The following is a 17,855-nucleotide window of genomic DNA, read 5'->3' as shown; positions in this document are numbered from 1 at the left end:
TTTCAAAGGAACTGGGAAGAACAAAAAAAAAAATCATAAATGACAAAACCTGAAGAGATTATATACCAATTTTTTGTTGAGAAAAAATTTAAATTTTAACAGCTACCTTTTTGGAAAGAATTTAATAAGTACAACCTTTTCTTCCAAGTCATTTTGATTGAATCAATAGGAAAAAAAAAAATGTCTCTCCCTAAACAGTTTTCTTCTGTGTAGTTAATGAAAATCGCTGTCTACTGCACACTGCAATTATGTTTCCTAAGCTCTGTATTAATAGAAGAATAGTGGAAATCGGAGCAAGATGAGTGCAGATGGTGTATGCCGAGCCAATACATAAGTGCAATTAAGGTTGGAAGCAAAATGGCCTCAGGTATTGAAAAATAGATGCATTACTTCCCTTGGGTTCTTCAGTGTGGAGCTCCAGCACAGGGCTTGACTACCTTTACAGACTTAATGGCTTTTGATTGGGTCTGTAAGACAATTCCTGCTGGTCCAGGAGGAGGGAAGGACGCCAAGAGGACAAGGAAGTAGGACCGCATTTGAGCAGAGGTAGAGAATTGTTCATGTTCTTTTAAGAAGTCAGAAGTAACCGCTTATCTATCATTGGCCAACATAGTCTCCATCTGAACGCTCCCAGAGAACCTTGATATTCTCTACTTAACATTTTCTTTCTTCAAAGTCCTACTGGGAAATGCATAAGACCGGGAGTGTTTGGAGTAGACACAGAATCTTTTGTATTTTCCAAATTGGAAGCAATAAGTCCTTTCAGTTGTTAAAGGCTGCAAACTGCCTTTGGTCTTTCTGGTAATTTGGCCCCGTCATCTAAGAGTTCAAATAAGAAGAAAAAGGATTGTGTGTTTTCACACAATTTAGCTCAGAAAACCCAGAGCTAGAGTTCTTTCCTGCAAAAGGCACAATTTATTTGACATGAGTTACTGTGTTTGCACAGACATGGCCATACCTCTTAGTAATGTACACTTTCAGTTCTCTGCACAAGCCAAGGGGTCCTCTTTTGTTTTGCCTCATTTCATTTGGAAATATGAGAACTCTTCTTCCTTGTGATTTTCCTCTGTTAACATCTGGAGTTGAGAGGTAATCCCTACCTAGGAATCACGCCCCTGAGAAATGGCCAGAGTGCTCAGTAACAGAGAAATTAAGAGATTTAATGTAGTAAACAGGCAGACACACACACACGCACGCACATACACACACACACACACACACACACACACACAGAAAAGAAACAACAAGAACCAGGAAAACCCATCCCTGGCAATGAAGGTAATGTAGCCTGTGGGAAGCTTGAGTTATCAATAAGCTAAACCACTTCTTTATTGTTCAATAAAAACAGAAGTTCCCTTAACAATGCTCTGTGGCTCTTATCTTATTCTACCTTGGAGATATTGAACTCTAATGAGTGAAATAATGTGTATTCCAATGTGTTATGGGAAAAGTCTCAACTCCAGTAAACTAATATTTTTCTTCTTAAAGAATATCATTTCAGGGCTTTCATTGTGTGTGATTTCCTTTTTAAACAACTGGAGTCCCTCTCTGGGGATAAAAGGTTAATGGATTGTGTTGAGAAAAGGGAGAAGAGTAGAAATAAAAATGTATTAAATCTTTAAAGTTTGTATCTAAGAACTTTGCTGTGCTGGTGATGGGGATTTGAATATAGTTTCTTCCAGAAAACCATTAATTTGAAGTTGCCTTCAATGATTCACAAATCACCAACGTACATTTGGGAAGCATATATTTTAGTCCACATAACACAGAAATAATCAATCTCTCAAGTGTTCCATTGACAGTTTGTGGGTTTAAAACTCACTTTTATAGAAATGTTCTCCCATCCCACCCTGGATTTCATCTTGCTCATCCTTGTGCTTTTCAGAGAGGACTGACATATTCTTAAAAGGTTTTCACGAAAATGCTATATGCATTCTTTCCATAACCTTGTGACAGAGTATAGAAGACCTGGTCTCTCGTGTCCAGTTGAACCATACCTACAAAAAAATTGGCGGCCACTTACACTCACTCCATCCTTAGCAGAGAGAGACAGCAGCTCACCATTTATGTAATTTAATAACAATTCCTGACAGGGACCAGAGATTTGTTGTACATACTAAATTCTTTACCGGTGCTTTTGGACATTTTCAGTTTTTTCTGTTCATACGACACTCAGAAGTATATTTATTTGAAGTAGGAATTACAAGAATCGAAAAGAAACCCTGAAGACCATGTAGTGGTTAAGAGCATGGGTATCAGTGTTAGACGATACCAGGTTTGTTTGGAATCTGGCCCTCACTTTACAAGCTTTGAGGTACATATGTTACCTAGCTTCCTTCAACCTCAGTTTCCCCAGATGTAAAATAGCTATAATTATGTCTATCACATAGAACTGCTGTGAGGCATGCAGAGTCCCAGGGCCCAGTGTATATACAGCAAGTGCTCAATCAAGGGTAGCCTTGAAAGGGATAAATCTGAAATTGCTCATTATTATTATTATTTTTTAATGGGGCAAGCGGCTGTTGATTACTCTTCCAAAAACAAACAGAAAGTTGCGAACTTTTATAATTTCAAATAGACAAAAGGGCCAGTATTATTCACATGCAAGTAACTGTCTTGCATAGAATAACCTCTCACTGGCTGGTGATTCATTCCTTCAGTTTACATTCACGCTGTATGTAATTCTCCCAGCCATTGGTAGCGCTGTGAGAGGTAGAAGCTGTATGATATATGCCTTGCCCTCAGGGCATGATCTACTCCCCGGAGGTAATTTGAGTGACCTCAGGAAACAGAAGTCACTTATTGAGGCAGCTGGGTTGGAAGTCACAATTGTTGCCCACCAAGCTATGCGTGTGATGTCCCAGTGAGTCATCTGCAGGGTGATGTCCTCTAAATAACCCTACTTTGTCTACTCCTGGCTCTAGAGTTTCCCTCTCTCTGCTATCAGACAACACTATCCAGTTAATTTGCTTTCCTCTGCCAGACACCTCTGTGCTGATTAATTCTAATCTCTGGTGTGGAAGAAACTGGAGAGCTTGAGTGTATTCTTGGTTTCTGTACTTAACTCTGAACTTGTGCTTCTGAGGAATACGTGTAGTGGTTATTATCTAGGGGAAACTAAAGAGTATTCATTAGGCATCGCACGCATTCAAAGGATGACTATTTTTTTTTATCAAAATACATTTTAATCTTGTTGCTAGGATGGAGTGGCAAAAGACATTTAGCCCTAATTAAGCATCTGCCAGGAAAATGAAATACAGTTCTACCTTTTAATTATCTACATTTAACTTACTATTTTCAATAGCATGTTGGCCTGAAGATATCTAAGGTCCCCAAAGTAATGGAGGCATGCTTCCGTGAAAATGCTTCCGTAATATGTAAGACTTCTGAAACTTTAAATATGTGTCCCATCTGTGTGTCCTTCCCAGAGCCTTACTTGAGACGTCAAGCTGACTGGGTAAGGAGACAGCCTTCATGTCCCCGGTAGAATGGCATCCACCCCCAGAAGCTCTTGCTGCATGGAGGGGTGAGCAGCCCCTCTTGTGTGGTCCCATAGCGCTTCTCCTGTCATGGCAGTTCCCATGCCGCCTTGTTGGGGTAGGTTGAAATGTCTCCCCCCTTTAACCTGTAAGCTCCTTGAGGGCAAGAATCTTGCTCATCTGCTTTGTCACAGTATCCTCAGCACCTGGTGTAGTGGCAGGCACAGTATGATGACTCACTTATTTTGTTCAAATAATGTACATTACAAACTGTATAACATCTCTGATGTTTTGCCTATAATAGGGGACCTGCAGCAAGGTATGCATAGAGACAATAATAACATGATGTTAAGATGAAATCAGATACTACATGTGGTTACCTTAATAATAAAAGTAAAGGGCTATAAAAGGGTACAATAATCAGCAATGATAATAATGCTATTCAAAATATGGGGAAGCTTCTCATTTTTCAAACATCTTTTTTTAAATGTTTACTTATTTTGAGAGAGAGACAGAAAGCACAAGTGAGGGAAGGGCAAAGAGAGAGGGAAAGAGAGAATCCCAAGCAGGCTTCATGCTCAGCACAGAGCCCGATGCAGGGTTCAATCCCAGGACCATGAGATCATGACTTGAGCCAAAATCAAGAGTCAGACTCTCGAGCGACTAAGCTACCCAGGTGCCCTGAAGCATGTTTTCTAGGCTCTAGCTCTGGACTAGTAAGAGGCACATGAAAAATATTCCCTTGTGGAAGTGGTGGGCTTTCTGCCTCCTGATGTGTGAGTTGTTTTCTGTCTTCTCCAGGGACCATGGGTAAGGAAGGACAATCTCACAGCCGAATGCAGGCATTGGAGGGGACTGAGAAACCTAAGTAGGCAATGGTTCATTGGAGAAGGCTCTTGAATATGAGACTGTTGCTTTTCAAGAGGAGTTTCATTTTTCCTTTTTCTTTCCCAAAGAATTGAGGGAGGAGGGCCCTGTGCTACTCATGAAGTTGTATTGGAAATAGTTGTTTGGAGCTTTGTCTCTGGAGAGCAGTTTACTCATTCTCTCGGTTAATCCCCAATTGTGAGCCATTACAATGTGGAAAATAAAGCACAGAGTTGGTGAAACGCAGAGCTAAGCTGGCCCAAGGAGAGGGTACAGAGCATCAGTTGAGAAAACAATTCGCCAAAACCCAGTTTGCTGGTTTTTTACTTCTTCTGTGTGGCTTTGGGATATGAAAGATACGCCAAGGAGGAAGAGGGATCCTTGACTTCCCTTCTTGAAACTTAGTTATTCAGCTTAGTAAAGCTAAGCATCCTGCTACAGAGAACTTCCAAAAGATTGAGGGACATGAAGCTAGGAGGGGTGGGAAGCATCAGGGAATGATGTCAAATTCCTCCCCAGGTGCCCATCACCAGGTGTATCTGAGAGCAGGCTGGCAACAATAACCATGGCAGGATGCTCCCTTTGGGATTTGTGGAATTACGATAATGAGCAGTAGATAAAAGGTGTGGGACAGCTATTAGGCCCTGGGCTGCAGTGGGTGTGGTGCTGAATGCGAAATACTATTCCAGAATTCTTTCTTTGCTAGGGAACAAGTCAAGACTAAGACTCAAAGCCCTTTTCATAAACAGTAGCCAAGAATAAATGATTTGCCTTCTTTTTCTCTCACCGTTGCCTTCCCGCTGTCTTCTGTATTTCTCTTCTTGGAACACTAACACGTATACCTTCAATTAGTTTGAAAATTCTGTAACTTTCAGTCTCCCACCAGGATTAGACCTGCTAAGAGTAACTAGTGTTTTCTATCTGATAAATAAGGGGATTACAGCAATAACTGCTGTCAGCATTTTTCTCATTTAAACAAATAAAGCTGACAAATGATGAAGGTCTGTGCTGTTCTGTTATGTTTAGAACATGCAGAGCAATTATTCATCTGCTGCCAACATTAGTCTCCGTACAACCGAAACATCCAACAGCGTCGAAAGCTTATTAGCATATCAGTCCCATAGTCATATTTTTATATATTCTGTAAGACGCCAGTCCATTACAAAGGCTGATGGTTATAATTTACACAGTAATTTAAAGGGTTGGACTTTTCTGTGCTTATTAGAGTTACACAAGTCATCAGGTGCAGTGCTGCTCTTATTTATGAGATGTCACCTTCTGTGTGCCTGGGATTTTTGCTCCTCTGTAGTATTTCCCGTGAACAAGTTAGCTGCCATCTCTCAAGGTGGGGAAGTAGATGGCCATCCCTGCAATGCTGTTGGATGAACTTCAGCGGAGGGGTGTGGGCAGTGGTTTCCTTAAATAGAGCCGCTTTCCCTGGATGTTTGGTCATGCTCACACGTGTGTGTGTGTGTGTGTGTGTGTGTGTGTGTGTGTATCACTAGACAGCGCTATAATGGAGATTTGAGAGAGAATATACTATTTAAAACTTTTTTTATTCAATAGAATTATTTCTTGTTATGGTAGAGATAAGCATAATAGATCCACAATGGTCATGATTTTCTAAGAGGTCTCCTAGAGGGAATGATGTGACAAGACTGAAGACTTCATGTTAGAAGAAAGGTCTAATCCAGACAGTGTATTTGGCCAGACGGGGGTGGAGGTCATGTCACTTGTGGCCTTTTATTTTTATTTTTTTTAATCTATTTATCTATTTTGAGAGAGAGAGAGAGAAACAGCATGCACGTGTAGGTGCAAGTGGAGGAGGGACAGAGAGAGAGAGAGGTAGAGAGAGAATCCCAAGCAGGCTCCACGCTATCAGTGCTGAGCCTGATGTGGCGCTTGATCTCACGGACCTTAAGATCATGACCTGAACCAAAATCAAAAGTCAGATGCTTAACCTGCTGAGCCGCCCAGGCGCCCCACTTGTGGCCTTTGCAAGGAGCCTGCCACCCTGATGCAGCCTGCAGGAAAAATACACTGTGTTTGCAAATAGTTGGTTTATATTCGTTTGGCTGCTTCAATCTGATGGGAAAGCCCCGGTGAAGAACTTGTAAATGAGCTGTCCCAGTGTTGCAATTGTGACTTTAGCATTAGTCTGAAGGAAGGGTTGCAGACTTCTGGACACGGGGTAAGGTAAGGTCGGACCTTCATGGTGATGGTCCCCGGTCTATGGTTTATGCTTCCCCAAAACAAATATGCAGCTGTCTGTTCATGTGTCCACATTTAGTTTCTGTATGGGATGCACTGACATGTTGGGGTCTTACTCACCCTGGAGGGATGTCCTGCCAGAGGGTGCTGCCTGATTCCTGGAGAGAGCAGATAACTTGCCTGTAAGAGTGCCTTTTATATGCAAACAAACTATCCAGAGCCCAGACCCTGAGCTACTACTTTTATTAAGCTCTTACACTTCAGGGCAATATTCACTTATGCTCATTTCAGGACCAGCTACCTGACAACTGGGGACAGCCATTATGTTCCTGAGCCCACTGAAAAGATTCAAACTCGACAATTTTACACCTGTTTACCAGGTCCCGTGTCTTCCCATGGAAACCACAATAAAGGCTCTTGCCCCCATTTTCCTGTGCCCCTTCTGCCTCCTAGCTTCCCCAGGTGGCCCTGCATGGTGTAATTTGCCTCTTGTTTCTGGGGATTTGTGAGAGTAAATTGTTCCCCATCAGCTTGAACCCATTTCTGACCTCTCAAGCCTATAGAATGCTTCTCTGATGAAACCCCTGATTCCTAAATGGTAGGCATATTCTGTCTCCGCATGTCTCTGCACTGTGACAGAGTATCTCTGACCTCTGGGTGCATTGATTTGATGTTCTGTCTCATCCCTTTCACTATTCAAAGTAGGGTCATCCACCGTTTGCCTCAAATAAAAGAGAAAAATATAACACAAGCCCTCATCCCTGCAATCTCGTTCCTTAGTTTTGTTTATTTCACATTATTTTCGAATCCCCTGCATGGGCGGCCACACTCCGCTCTGCTTTCTGTCCTAACCATCCTGTTTTGTTCTCTGCTTCGTTTTTATTCTCCTTTTCTCTTCACCTCCCAACTCTGCCTCCTCCTCGCCCTCATCCTTCCACTCACACTTTTTGTTTCTTTAAGTGCGAAGACAAAAACACCACCATCAATAAAAACACCTGTAGGGCTTTTTTTTCCTATTCCCTGTGGAACTCAGCTTTTGAGACCCTTACATCTCTGCGGGGTGGGGGGGGGGGGGAGAGTGTACTTTTGCACTTGGCACAAAAACAGGGAAACATAGATTATCAACTGTCATGAAGATGATTTTCTATGTGTGATACCTTCTAAAATGTGAGGAAGTATAACTCCAACTGTACGTGGTGATTTATGTGGTCATAAAACTCTCTCCATCACACGCCGTCAATAACATGTTATTGATTGGATAGAAAGGAATGTCTCCCAAGCCTTGACTGATGGCACACCTCTGTTCTTGTTCTTTAAATCCTACCACCACCCAAGATAAAATCACATTCCACCTCCTCCATCAAGAGCCCCTGGTTCATTGGATTGTACTGATGATTCTGTCCCATGAATTCCTTTTGAATTTAAAGGAAAAAGCATAATTATGCACTTCTTGTTTCTTTAAATGTTCCCTGTGTTAGTCTTATTTCCATAATTAAGTATAAGTACCTAAAATACAGGGACAGAATTTTAATTTTTGAGAAGGATGTGCACGTGGTGCTGGTTTTGCTGTAAGACAGATCTAGGTTCAGACCCCAGATCTTCCATTAAGAGACTGTGTAACTGCAGACAAATGACTTCGTCTCTCTCAAGACGGTTCTTTTGTCTGCATAGTGGGGATGCCATAGTTCCTACCGCGTTAGTCTGTTGTGAAAATGTAGTGAGTAGGTTGAAGGCTTATATGATGCTAGTACATAAGTGCAATTCAATAGGCATGGTCTCTTTTTCTCCCACACTGCCTGTCCCAGAGAAAGGCACAGCCTCAGCATGTCCGGTGAATGGAGAGAGCTTGCTGACTGTCAGGGCTGCTGTCCTGCCCGTGATGATTGAACTGATATGGCTAGTGATGCGTGTCCCCTTTCATCCTTGGCACTCTATGCAAGGTGACTGTTCTTCCCAAAGAAAGAAAGGCCGATTGTCCTTGGTCAGAGGTTTGGAAGAAACTCACGCTCCCCAGTAAGAAGTACCAAGCACATTTTCTAACCCTTGGGAGGATGCAAAGCAATTAATAATGATAATAAATATTGAGAGGTGGCTGTCTCAGTTTTATCTTATTTTGCAGGGGTAGCCTTAGCTCCTCTTTCAATAAGAGCCTCTCCTTCCTTTACCTCCTCACACCATTGCTACAGTGGCCTTGTTGGGCTCTCTCCTCAGGGCTTTGAGACTCACGTAGTTCAAATTGTCTGCATTGTATTTGTTGTCTGAAGCCTTTGAAGCTGAGGCAGGGCCCTTCCCTGGTTTCCCGGCCTGTTCACACACATTCACTGTTCCCTCTTTCTCCTGAGCCACACTGCTAGATCCTTGCCCACTGCCATACCCAGGGATAGGGCCATTTAGAACCACCTGGAACTACATCTCTGTGGTCTGTGTGCTGAGGCCTCGTTAGCCTCTAGAATCCCAGCAGTTAATTGTGGTACTGCATTCCTCACCGTAGGCTTTACACCAAGCAAGACAAAGAAAAAGCATCAAGTCGAGTTACTGTGAAAATTATTGTATGGTATTGGAGCCACATTGGTTGGTAATACTTTGCACTCATTCTTTCTAGCTTACTCAGCTGTTGGAATTTAATTAGCAGCAATATATTATTGTCAGAGTAATTAAAACCTCGCCTTGATTAAAAACAGAATTGTTTAATTAACAAGAGAAGGTTTGGCTATCCTTAACTTTTGGTTTGAAAAATACAGCGGCCTCAGTTGATTTGCTCTGTCTCCCCATCAGGCTTGAAGGTCCGGGAGGTGTTTATCAACGTCACCAGGCAGCAGGTAGAGGACTTCCACGGGCCAGAGGACTACTGGTGCCAGTGTGTGGCATGGAGCCACCTGGGGACCTCCAAAAGCAGGAAGGCCTCCGTGCGCATAGCTTGTGAGTACATTCGGTGATGTTCTTGTCTGGTGTGAACACGGGCCGGAGTTCATCGGAGCTGAAGAGGGGGCTTTGGAGGTGCCAGGTGCTTCTGCAGAATATCGATCAGAGGACATCCAGGAGGCATCACAACTGTCTCTGTCTCTACCAAATTTACTCTTTAAAGTTGTGTTTTAAATGTTGAAAATTGCTTCTGGAGTACAATCTGCAAATCAGGTTGGCTCCGAGATTCTGCCGAGATTGTCAGATCGCAGGTGTCTTGACAATGCCGGGGGTGGGGAGGGGAACGGTTTCTGAGAGAAAGAAACCCGTGTAAATGGGTTCTACTATTCGTTATCAATGACAAAGTTCAAGGGGGCATTGATGGGAAAGGTGAGCAGTGACTATTTACTGCACTTTCCAGCAGATCTGCAAAAATAAGACATTAGAGATTAAGGGATTTGTAATAGCCTGCTGTTCAGCCTCTTGCTTCTGTATCTTAAAACATGGAAATGGGCTTTAAAACTGCATTTGTTTGACCCACGTGGAACTCCAAAAAAGAAAAAGGGGGGTGGGGGAAGAAGAAGAAAATTGCTTTTCAGGAGAGTCCAAGATGTTTTTATCATATTTCAGCATCAATGTTTTCATCATCTCAAACAGACTTAGAAGGACAGAAACTTCCTTCCTCCTCCCTTAAAATGTCTTCATTCCCCTACCACCATTATCCCACCGTGATGGGTCCCCATAAAATCTCTTTTGTGAGCCCAGGAGTGTAAAAGCTCCTCCAGAAAGAAATTGAGAGAAGGAGGACAGACTTGGTTATTGTTGTTTTATTCAAATGCTGCCTTTTGAGAGTGCCATAAAGAATACGGGACAAGGGGGATTTATTTGAGGACTCAAGGAATTCATAGCAGATGTCGATGGTTTTAGGAATTGAGAATAGGAATGAATTGCTATTTGCAGAGACATTTATGTTTCTTGGGAAATGAAATCTTCTTCTCAAAATACGCATTTCACCTTCACTCTCCTGGCAATTTGAGAGGCCCTCTCCTGCATGTTGACTGGGCCCTAGTAGTCCAAGGAGAAGAGGTCTTTTTGTAAGCTGTGCTCTTTGATGTAAGAGCCACAGGAAACCGTTGTCCTGTAGTTATTTAGTTAATTTTAGCCAACAAATACTTTTTGACTCTAAAGTAGCAGGTCAGCTGACAGAGGGGATATGTTTGGTTTTACCTTAACACAACCAGCTCTGTGATCCCTGCACGGCTTCGGCCAGGCTAGTCGGCGCATTTGACCCTTGTCAGGTCAAATTTCCCAGTCTCTCTCTGGGAAAAAAAGAGAGAACAAGCAGCACAGGGATTTCAACATGGCCTTCCTCAATTTGTGGCTTTTCCACATCACTTTTCCTCCTCTTCCTCTATGTCTCTGAGGTCCAGGTGACCTATTCTGTGATTTATTATAAATAACACCACACTGATCTGTCACCTCCAGTCTCTCTCACCTCCATACTTGCTCATTTAATTTCTGATTGTCACCTGCTTGCTAGAAAGCTCCGGGTTTTCCCCTGGCTTACAAAGTTTAGCAAAGAATGGCTCCCAGCTCACCTTTGTTCATTTCCCATAACCTTCGATCATGTGCGCTATATCCTTCCAAGCAGTTGGCTGTTCTGCAAATCACCGTCGCTTCTCTGACATGTGCCTTTGCTCCCGCAGTTTCCTCTTTGACCATGTGGACCATGGTGGTTAAGACCCCAGGAGACACAGCAGCCTTGCTGGTTACTGGTTCCAGCTCTACTCCTTAGTTTTGTGATGGCAGACAGTTTACCCATGTCTCTGTGTCTTCATGTCTCCAGTGATGAAAGGGTGCCTACTTCATAGAATTATCGCAAGACTTACAGGGACTGATAACTAGAAAGTATTTCAGATTGTACCTGGCACAGAGTTAGGGTTATCAGTCATGAGCTATTTGAGCCTCCATAGAACCAGCATCACTCTTTAGGAGGCGTGTTAATACTTACTAAAACTAATTGCACTGAATTAAAATTGTAGCGCCTCAGTCAATTTTATGCAGATTATGGCTAATACAGTCTCTTAAAAATCCATGCTAGGGCAGCCCTAGGATCTAACTCTTCCAAGCATGATAGGATCAAAGGATGTTACAAATGGAGAAACCTTTTCCATCATTTCTTGACTTTTTTAGAGGCATCTGATACTTTTGTGGTAACAATTACACCAATCTCTTCAGGGTTCAAAACATCGTTTTGACATTCTTGCATATGATATGCACATATGAATGTGATGAAGATGTGATTTTTAAGTAAAAAAATTACCATTAAACCCTATGTTATGCAATTAATGGTATCTCCTATATTTGTAACATATTTTTAGTTTCCTCCTATGTCGCAAGTGACAGATTTTTTAATTGATTTAAAATTATTTATGCAAGTCAAGACATGGTTCGTCATTAAATATTGCATTTGACTTGGGGACCAGTGTACATTAAAATGTAAATTGAAATTTAACTATGTTTAATGCCATTAAGCATCAAAAGTGGAGGGAAAAAAACTGCCTTTAGGACCTTGCTTGAAATTCTTTTCATTTGCTTGTAGGAAAAAAAAAAAAAAAAGCACTTTTTTTTTTTTTTTTAATAACTTCATGTTTTGTTGAAATAAGATTTCTGGCTGCTATTTGCAAGTACTTCCCAGCAAATAACACATTGCACATGAGGATAGTCTTTATTCCCAGTAAATGAAAAGCCAAATTGGATATAATTGTCACTATGTTTCTCCTTTTTGAGATTGGTTTTTGAAGTACTAAAGACATCTTAATGTGCTAAATAAGGATTTTGATAGATGAATGTAGCTTATGAATCTGATGACAATTGTCTTGAGGGGACTTTGCAAAATTAGTATCATTTTTATATTATTCATTAAATTATTGTAGTTCAATATCAGAGCTCCTTATGCTTCCTACATTTAGCCAGTGATGCATTAAGAATTTAACAATTTTGAAACCACAGCCAGCAGACCTTCCCGGGCAGCTGGCGCCTCCCACCAAGGGGTGTATGTATCGACTGCGGTGACTTGACATGATCGCACTAGGTAATCACTGGCATGATATCACCTCGACATCATTCAACTTTAAAGGGAAACAGGATAAATACAAGTACTTTATTTATTTAACTCATATTTTTCTTGACACGGCCTCACCCGCATTTTCGGTTAGATATGCAGATGCCTGGCTTCCACCCCAGGCCTGTTGGGTCAGATTCTGACCCATGACTCAGTAAGTCCGGTGCAAGGTCTGAGGTTCTATTATTTTCAAGAGCTCCTAGATGATGCTGATGTTGCCAGCCGGTCTGTGGGCCATACATGGAGTAGTAGCAAGACCATAAAAACAAACAAACGAACAGAACCTTTATGACACACGATTTGGGAAATACTGATTTAACCCATTCATCCATGTAATAACTGAATATATTGATAAGGCGTCATCATTTAATAGCTGAATAAATGATGTTCAGAAGAGTTAGGTGGCTTGACCAAAGGTCACCCAGCAGATGGTGCTTTGCTACTAAACCTTGTTGACTTCTTTCTATCAACTGGAATTTGAGAACCGTCCTAGCAAGAAAGGTTCACGTGCACGTAAGTTGTTTCCTTGAGGGAAGCAGTGATTGCTTTTCCATTCCGTTGCTGAGGAAATTCCTCCTCATGGTGAAGTTCCTGCATATGTTGAATATATTTCAGTGCATATAAGTTACACGCGTTGTACATGTACATGAAGTCAAACGCATCACTGCCTTCGTGTCCCAAAACCAGTACAGGCTTTGTTTTAGTAACCAAAGTGCCTGTCATCTTAAACTATTGTCTTCTCCTTAATAATTCCACAGTGTGTCAGAGAGATGTTGGCCGCCTTCCAAATGCCCGGGGCTGGAAATAGCCGAGGCCCTGTCTCAAAAACGATTTTCTAAAAGTAAAAATAAATAAATAAAGCCAACCCACACATACCCCCATCAGGTTGGCAGAAGCCCGTCTCCAGGGAGGGACTCCCACAGGCCTTCTCTCGTTTGTCTGATTCTATCCAGCTGGAGGTGGTCGGGCCGCTGTAGCATCTGTTGGTTCTGCTGCTGGACGGTTGTCAAAACCAGGAATATTCAATTATTCGGGGTTGTTTATTTTCATGTGTGAACATTTGGCTGCTTAGCTATTGCTTTTCTTTCCCACTTTTCTCCCTCTTCTTCATCTGCTTACACAATGTTTTGCCTGTATCATTAACTCTTGATCAATCACTCGCTTCTTGAGACTTGGGCCTTTTTTCCCAGTAGAAGAGCTGGGGCTGGAGAGATGGGAGCCTGTGCTTGTTAGAGTCACATAGCAAGTTGGCCGCTTAGAATGAAACACAGCAGGAAACCACTGTTTGCTCGATTTATTTTACTTCAGTTTTTCATTTTTTTTTATGTTTATTTATTTTTGAGGGAGAGCAAGAGAGAGAGCATGAGAGACAGATAGAGGGAGACACAAAGGAGGCTCCAGGCTCTGAGCTGTCAGCACAGAGCCTGACATAGGGCTCGAACTCCTGGACCATGAGATCATGCGTGATCTGAGCTGAAATCAGACGCTCAACCCACTGAGCCACCCAGGCGCCCCTTTGTTGATTTTTTTTTTTTTAAAGAAAAGATCTATAAAGTATACAGCCTGAATATCGTTTAAATAGGCTGCTTTTTTGAGGCACGCCTAAAATACCTATGCAGTTGTGCCAAGAATGAGTGAAGAGTTTAAAGGAGAACCTCATTTAAAAGCTGTGAAATTCTCTACCTCATTTTCCAGGCACACATTAAAACAGTATTATTTTTATTTGTTTCTTTTTGGAGGGTAGTGGTATCTTTTTGAAAACTATAGAAGAGAGACATCCAATTAAGCCTCCATTATGGATCTCAGCTTCATGGCTCTGATAAATAACTTCACCTGCTAAAAACTGCCGATGACCCCCTCCTGACAGCAAATTAAATAATAAGAATAAATGTAGGCACATCTGCCTGATATTCAAATGCAGCCTTAACCTACTTTTGTAGCTTTGTCTCCCACTACATCCCTGCAAGCGTGCTGAGATCCCACTACGGTAGCACAGCTTAGACTCTGGGACATGAGACTCACTTTTCCCCCCTGTGATGTGCTCATATTCTTTCTCTTCCCTGGAGCATATTCTCAGCCCCACTGTGCACCATCCTGCAGCTTCCCACCTAATTCCTACATCCGAGGCCCGTCTCATATGCTGTCTCCTTTATGAAACCTAGTTGAACAAATCCCTTAATACTAATTGACCTCAGCAGCTGACACACCAACTGAGCCATCGACAAGATACCTCCCCTGTGGTATCTCCAGCTTCAAAACTGAAAAATCTAAATACCCACCTCTCTGAGTTCTCATAGCATTTATTTAGCACTTATCCCATGGTATTTATTATAATTTGCATAGAGTCACAGGTACTGTGAACTTGCTGGTGGATTTGTTCCCTTTCTTAGAATGTAATCTGATGTGAGATTCGACTGCATTACCCTCATTGTCTTGACCCCTGAGCCTACTGCAGAGACTTCTATATGACCCTTGTATTAGGAATGTTTGGTTTGAAAAGGCAACCTTATCAATGCCAGATATGATTCTCTGAAAGGGCATTTGTTAGTTATCTTGATTGGGCCACGGTGCCGACATGGTGTCTGGCTTCTTAGTGAATCTGTAGCTTACCGGGACATTATTATAAGGATCATATTTGTTCTCCCTGCCTTGTGCACTACTCCTAATAATCTTTACTGCCATAAAGAGAGGGTCAACAGGGATTTGGGAGCAGGTGAATCATTACAATCATACAACTCTGTGATACGCAGTATACGCTCTGAAGGAGACCTTGGCCGCCAGCTCCACCTGCTCTGTTCCCTTCCTCCCTTTCCAGAACATGGAATTTACTCACAGGTTATGGGGAAAACTTGTCCAGACCTCTCTGTACTTGGTGGCGATTGCACAAAACCTTGAAACCCTCCTTCCTTCCCCTCTTCGTGGAAGAATGTGGCCAAAGTGAAGAAAAGATATGATTTTACTCTGTCAACGGTCAGTCCTTTCCTTTAGACTGAAATTAATTTGCAGTTGACCCTTGAACAACATGGGAGTTAGGAGCGCTGACCTCCTCCCATGCAGTCAGAAATCCACCAACTTTTGACTCCCAGTGACTTAACTGCTAATACCCTATTGTTGACTGGAAGCCTTACCTATAACACTAACGATTAACAAATATTTTGTATGCTGTGTATATTATATACTGCACTCTCAAATAAAGCAAGCTAGAGAAAAGGAAATGCTATTAAGAAAATCATAAGGAAGATGGGGCGCCTGGGTGGCTCAGTCGATTAAATGTCTTTACTCTTGGTTTCTGCTCAGGTCATGATCTTACAGTTTGTGAGTTCAAGTCCCGCATCTGGCTCTGCACTGACAACGTGGAGCCTGCTTGGGGTTTTCTCTCTCCCCCTCCCATGCTCTCTCTCTTTCTCAAAATAAATTAATTTAAAAATCCAAAATCATAAGGAAGAGAAAATACATGTTCATTACTGTCCAGTACGTGTAGAAAAAAATCCACACAGATGTGTACCTACACAGTTCAAACCTGTGTTGTCCAAGTATCAACTGTATGTGAAAATTACTGAAGGATATGAGAGTCTGGGCCTCTAGATGAAGCTGTGCACTGTGTAAGGGCATCTAGCCATGGAAGGGAATGGGGAGGCTGAGAAGCATCCCACACGCCAGCAGCCAGGATGTGTACCTGGCACATGGTTGCAACCGCCTGAGGGAAGGGTCTGGTTTTCCTACGCACAGAGGTGGTATTTTCAAGCCTGTGTTTGCGTGTGTCTGATTTACACAAAGGTGTCACATTGGCTTGTAGCCACAGGACTAGGTACATAATTTGTGGTACCGAGTGCAAAATAACAACGTGGGATCCCTTGTTCAAAAATTAAGAATTTGAGGCCATCGAGCAGTTGAGCATGGGGCCCTGGGGAAGCCCACTGGTCCCATGCCCGTGAAGCTGGATGTCAGTGGCAGTGATGCGATGGTTCAGGAAATCACCTCCTACAAGGTAACATCGTAGGGTCTGAGTTTTAAAATGCATGTTTGGGGTCAAGCTGGTAACTAGATATGCCCATTGGCACATTATTCTTTTGGCCACGTCCTCCTGTAAACTGTGCCTAGCTAGGCAAGTAAGGGGTGCATGCCTGTTGGCGATTCTCTAGAAGGAATAACTGCATGACGTGAGCAGGTGAAATACACACTAATAGAGGTTTTAATTTTTTTTTTAATTTTGACATAATTTCAGACTTCAGAAAAGTTGCAGTGTGTAGTACAAAGAATTCCCCAAAGTCTTCTGAGAATCATCAAATGTTGCTTTGGAGTTCTCTTTCTGTGTTGATAATATGCTTTCATATGTAGATTATTGTGGTTTGTTTTCTGACACGTTTAAGATTAAATTGCAGACAGGATGCCCCCTTTCCCTTAAATACTTAATCGTGTATGCTTTTTAAAGAACAAGGATGTTTTTTGACATAACTAGTAGTATAATTATGAAGAAATTAACACTGATACAATACTATTATCTAGTCCTGAGACCTTATTCATATTTCACCCATGGTTCAGTAATCTCCTTTGTTACAATAACAACAAAAATTCTAGATCATGGGTTACATTCAGCTGAGAGGTCACTTTAGTTTTCTTTAATCCGGGTAATTTCTCAGTCCTCTTTTGTCATTCATGACATTGAGTTTTTGAAGTGTAAATGTCACTTACTTTGTACAATGTCCTTTCATTTGAACATGTAAAAGGAAATAGCAGCCACCGAAAAAGGACTCTCATTGGTCACATCTGGGACAATTTGAGTATCAAAATGATTGAGAGAGATGGATTATAACTCAGCAAATAAGAACCCGAAATCCATACTGGTATTCTGAAAAACATGACTGAATGAACATATGAATAATGGAGGGCAAAGGGAGAGCCCTCCCTCATGGTAGAGTAAATGGATCAGTGTGAAAGGAATGATGGAAATGGAAAATCATAGTGGCACCATTAGAATATTAGAATATTAATTGATTCAGACAAGTATCACGGATGCTTTAAAACTAGAGGGTAAAAGTTTCAGGAGTAACAGGATGTTTGTATATCCTCAAAGTATCTCTCCACAAGATATTTCTTAATAATTACCAACGGGAAATGAGTAGCTTTTCAGTGGAAAATCCAGCCCTATACCATCTTAATCAAGTGATCAGTGTTGACGACAGCAATGGGACCTGTCGGCAGTGTATGTCTCCAAATGTGATGGACAGAGCGGACTGAATCACTTAGTGATGTTTCTTCCAAAAATGTCTGAT

At 41.9% G+C, this 17,855-nt stretch overlaps 1 protein-coding gene across 11 annotated transcripts in view; it reads left to right on the top strand.

Annotated features, from left to right (window-relative positions):
- Positions 1–17,855, top strand: part of UNC5D (unc-5 netrin receptor D) — a 574,077-nt gene that overhangs the window by 325,440 nt on the left and 230,782 nt on the right. For all 11 annotated transcript variants that reach the window (XM_058720717.1, XM_058720720.1, XM_058720721.1 and 8 more), the window contains one exon: positions 9,333–9,476. In XM_058720717.1, coding sequence (XP_058576700.1) covers positions 9,333–9,476 — 144 coding nt within the window. The remainder of the gene's footprint in view (positions 1–9,332; positions 9,477–17,855) is intronic.

Source organism: Neofelis nebulosa, chromosome 3 (assembly GCF_028018385.1).
Source record: "Neofelis nebulosa isolate mNeoNeb1 chromosome 3, mNeoNeb1.pri, whole genome shotgun sequence".
NCBI lineage: Eukaryota > Metazoa > Chordata > Mammalia > Carnivora > Felidae > Neofelis > Neofelis nebulosa.
The sequence above is the reverse complement of the archived record's forward strand: the minus strand, read 5'-3'. Positions and strand labels throughout refer to the sequence as shown.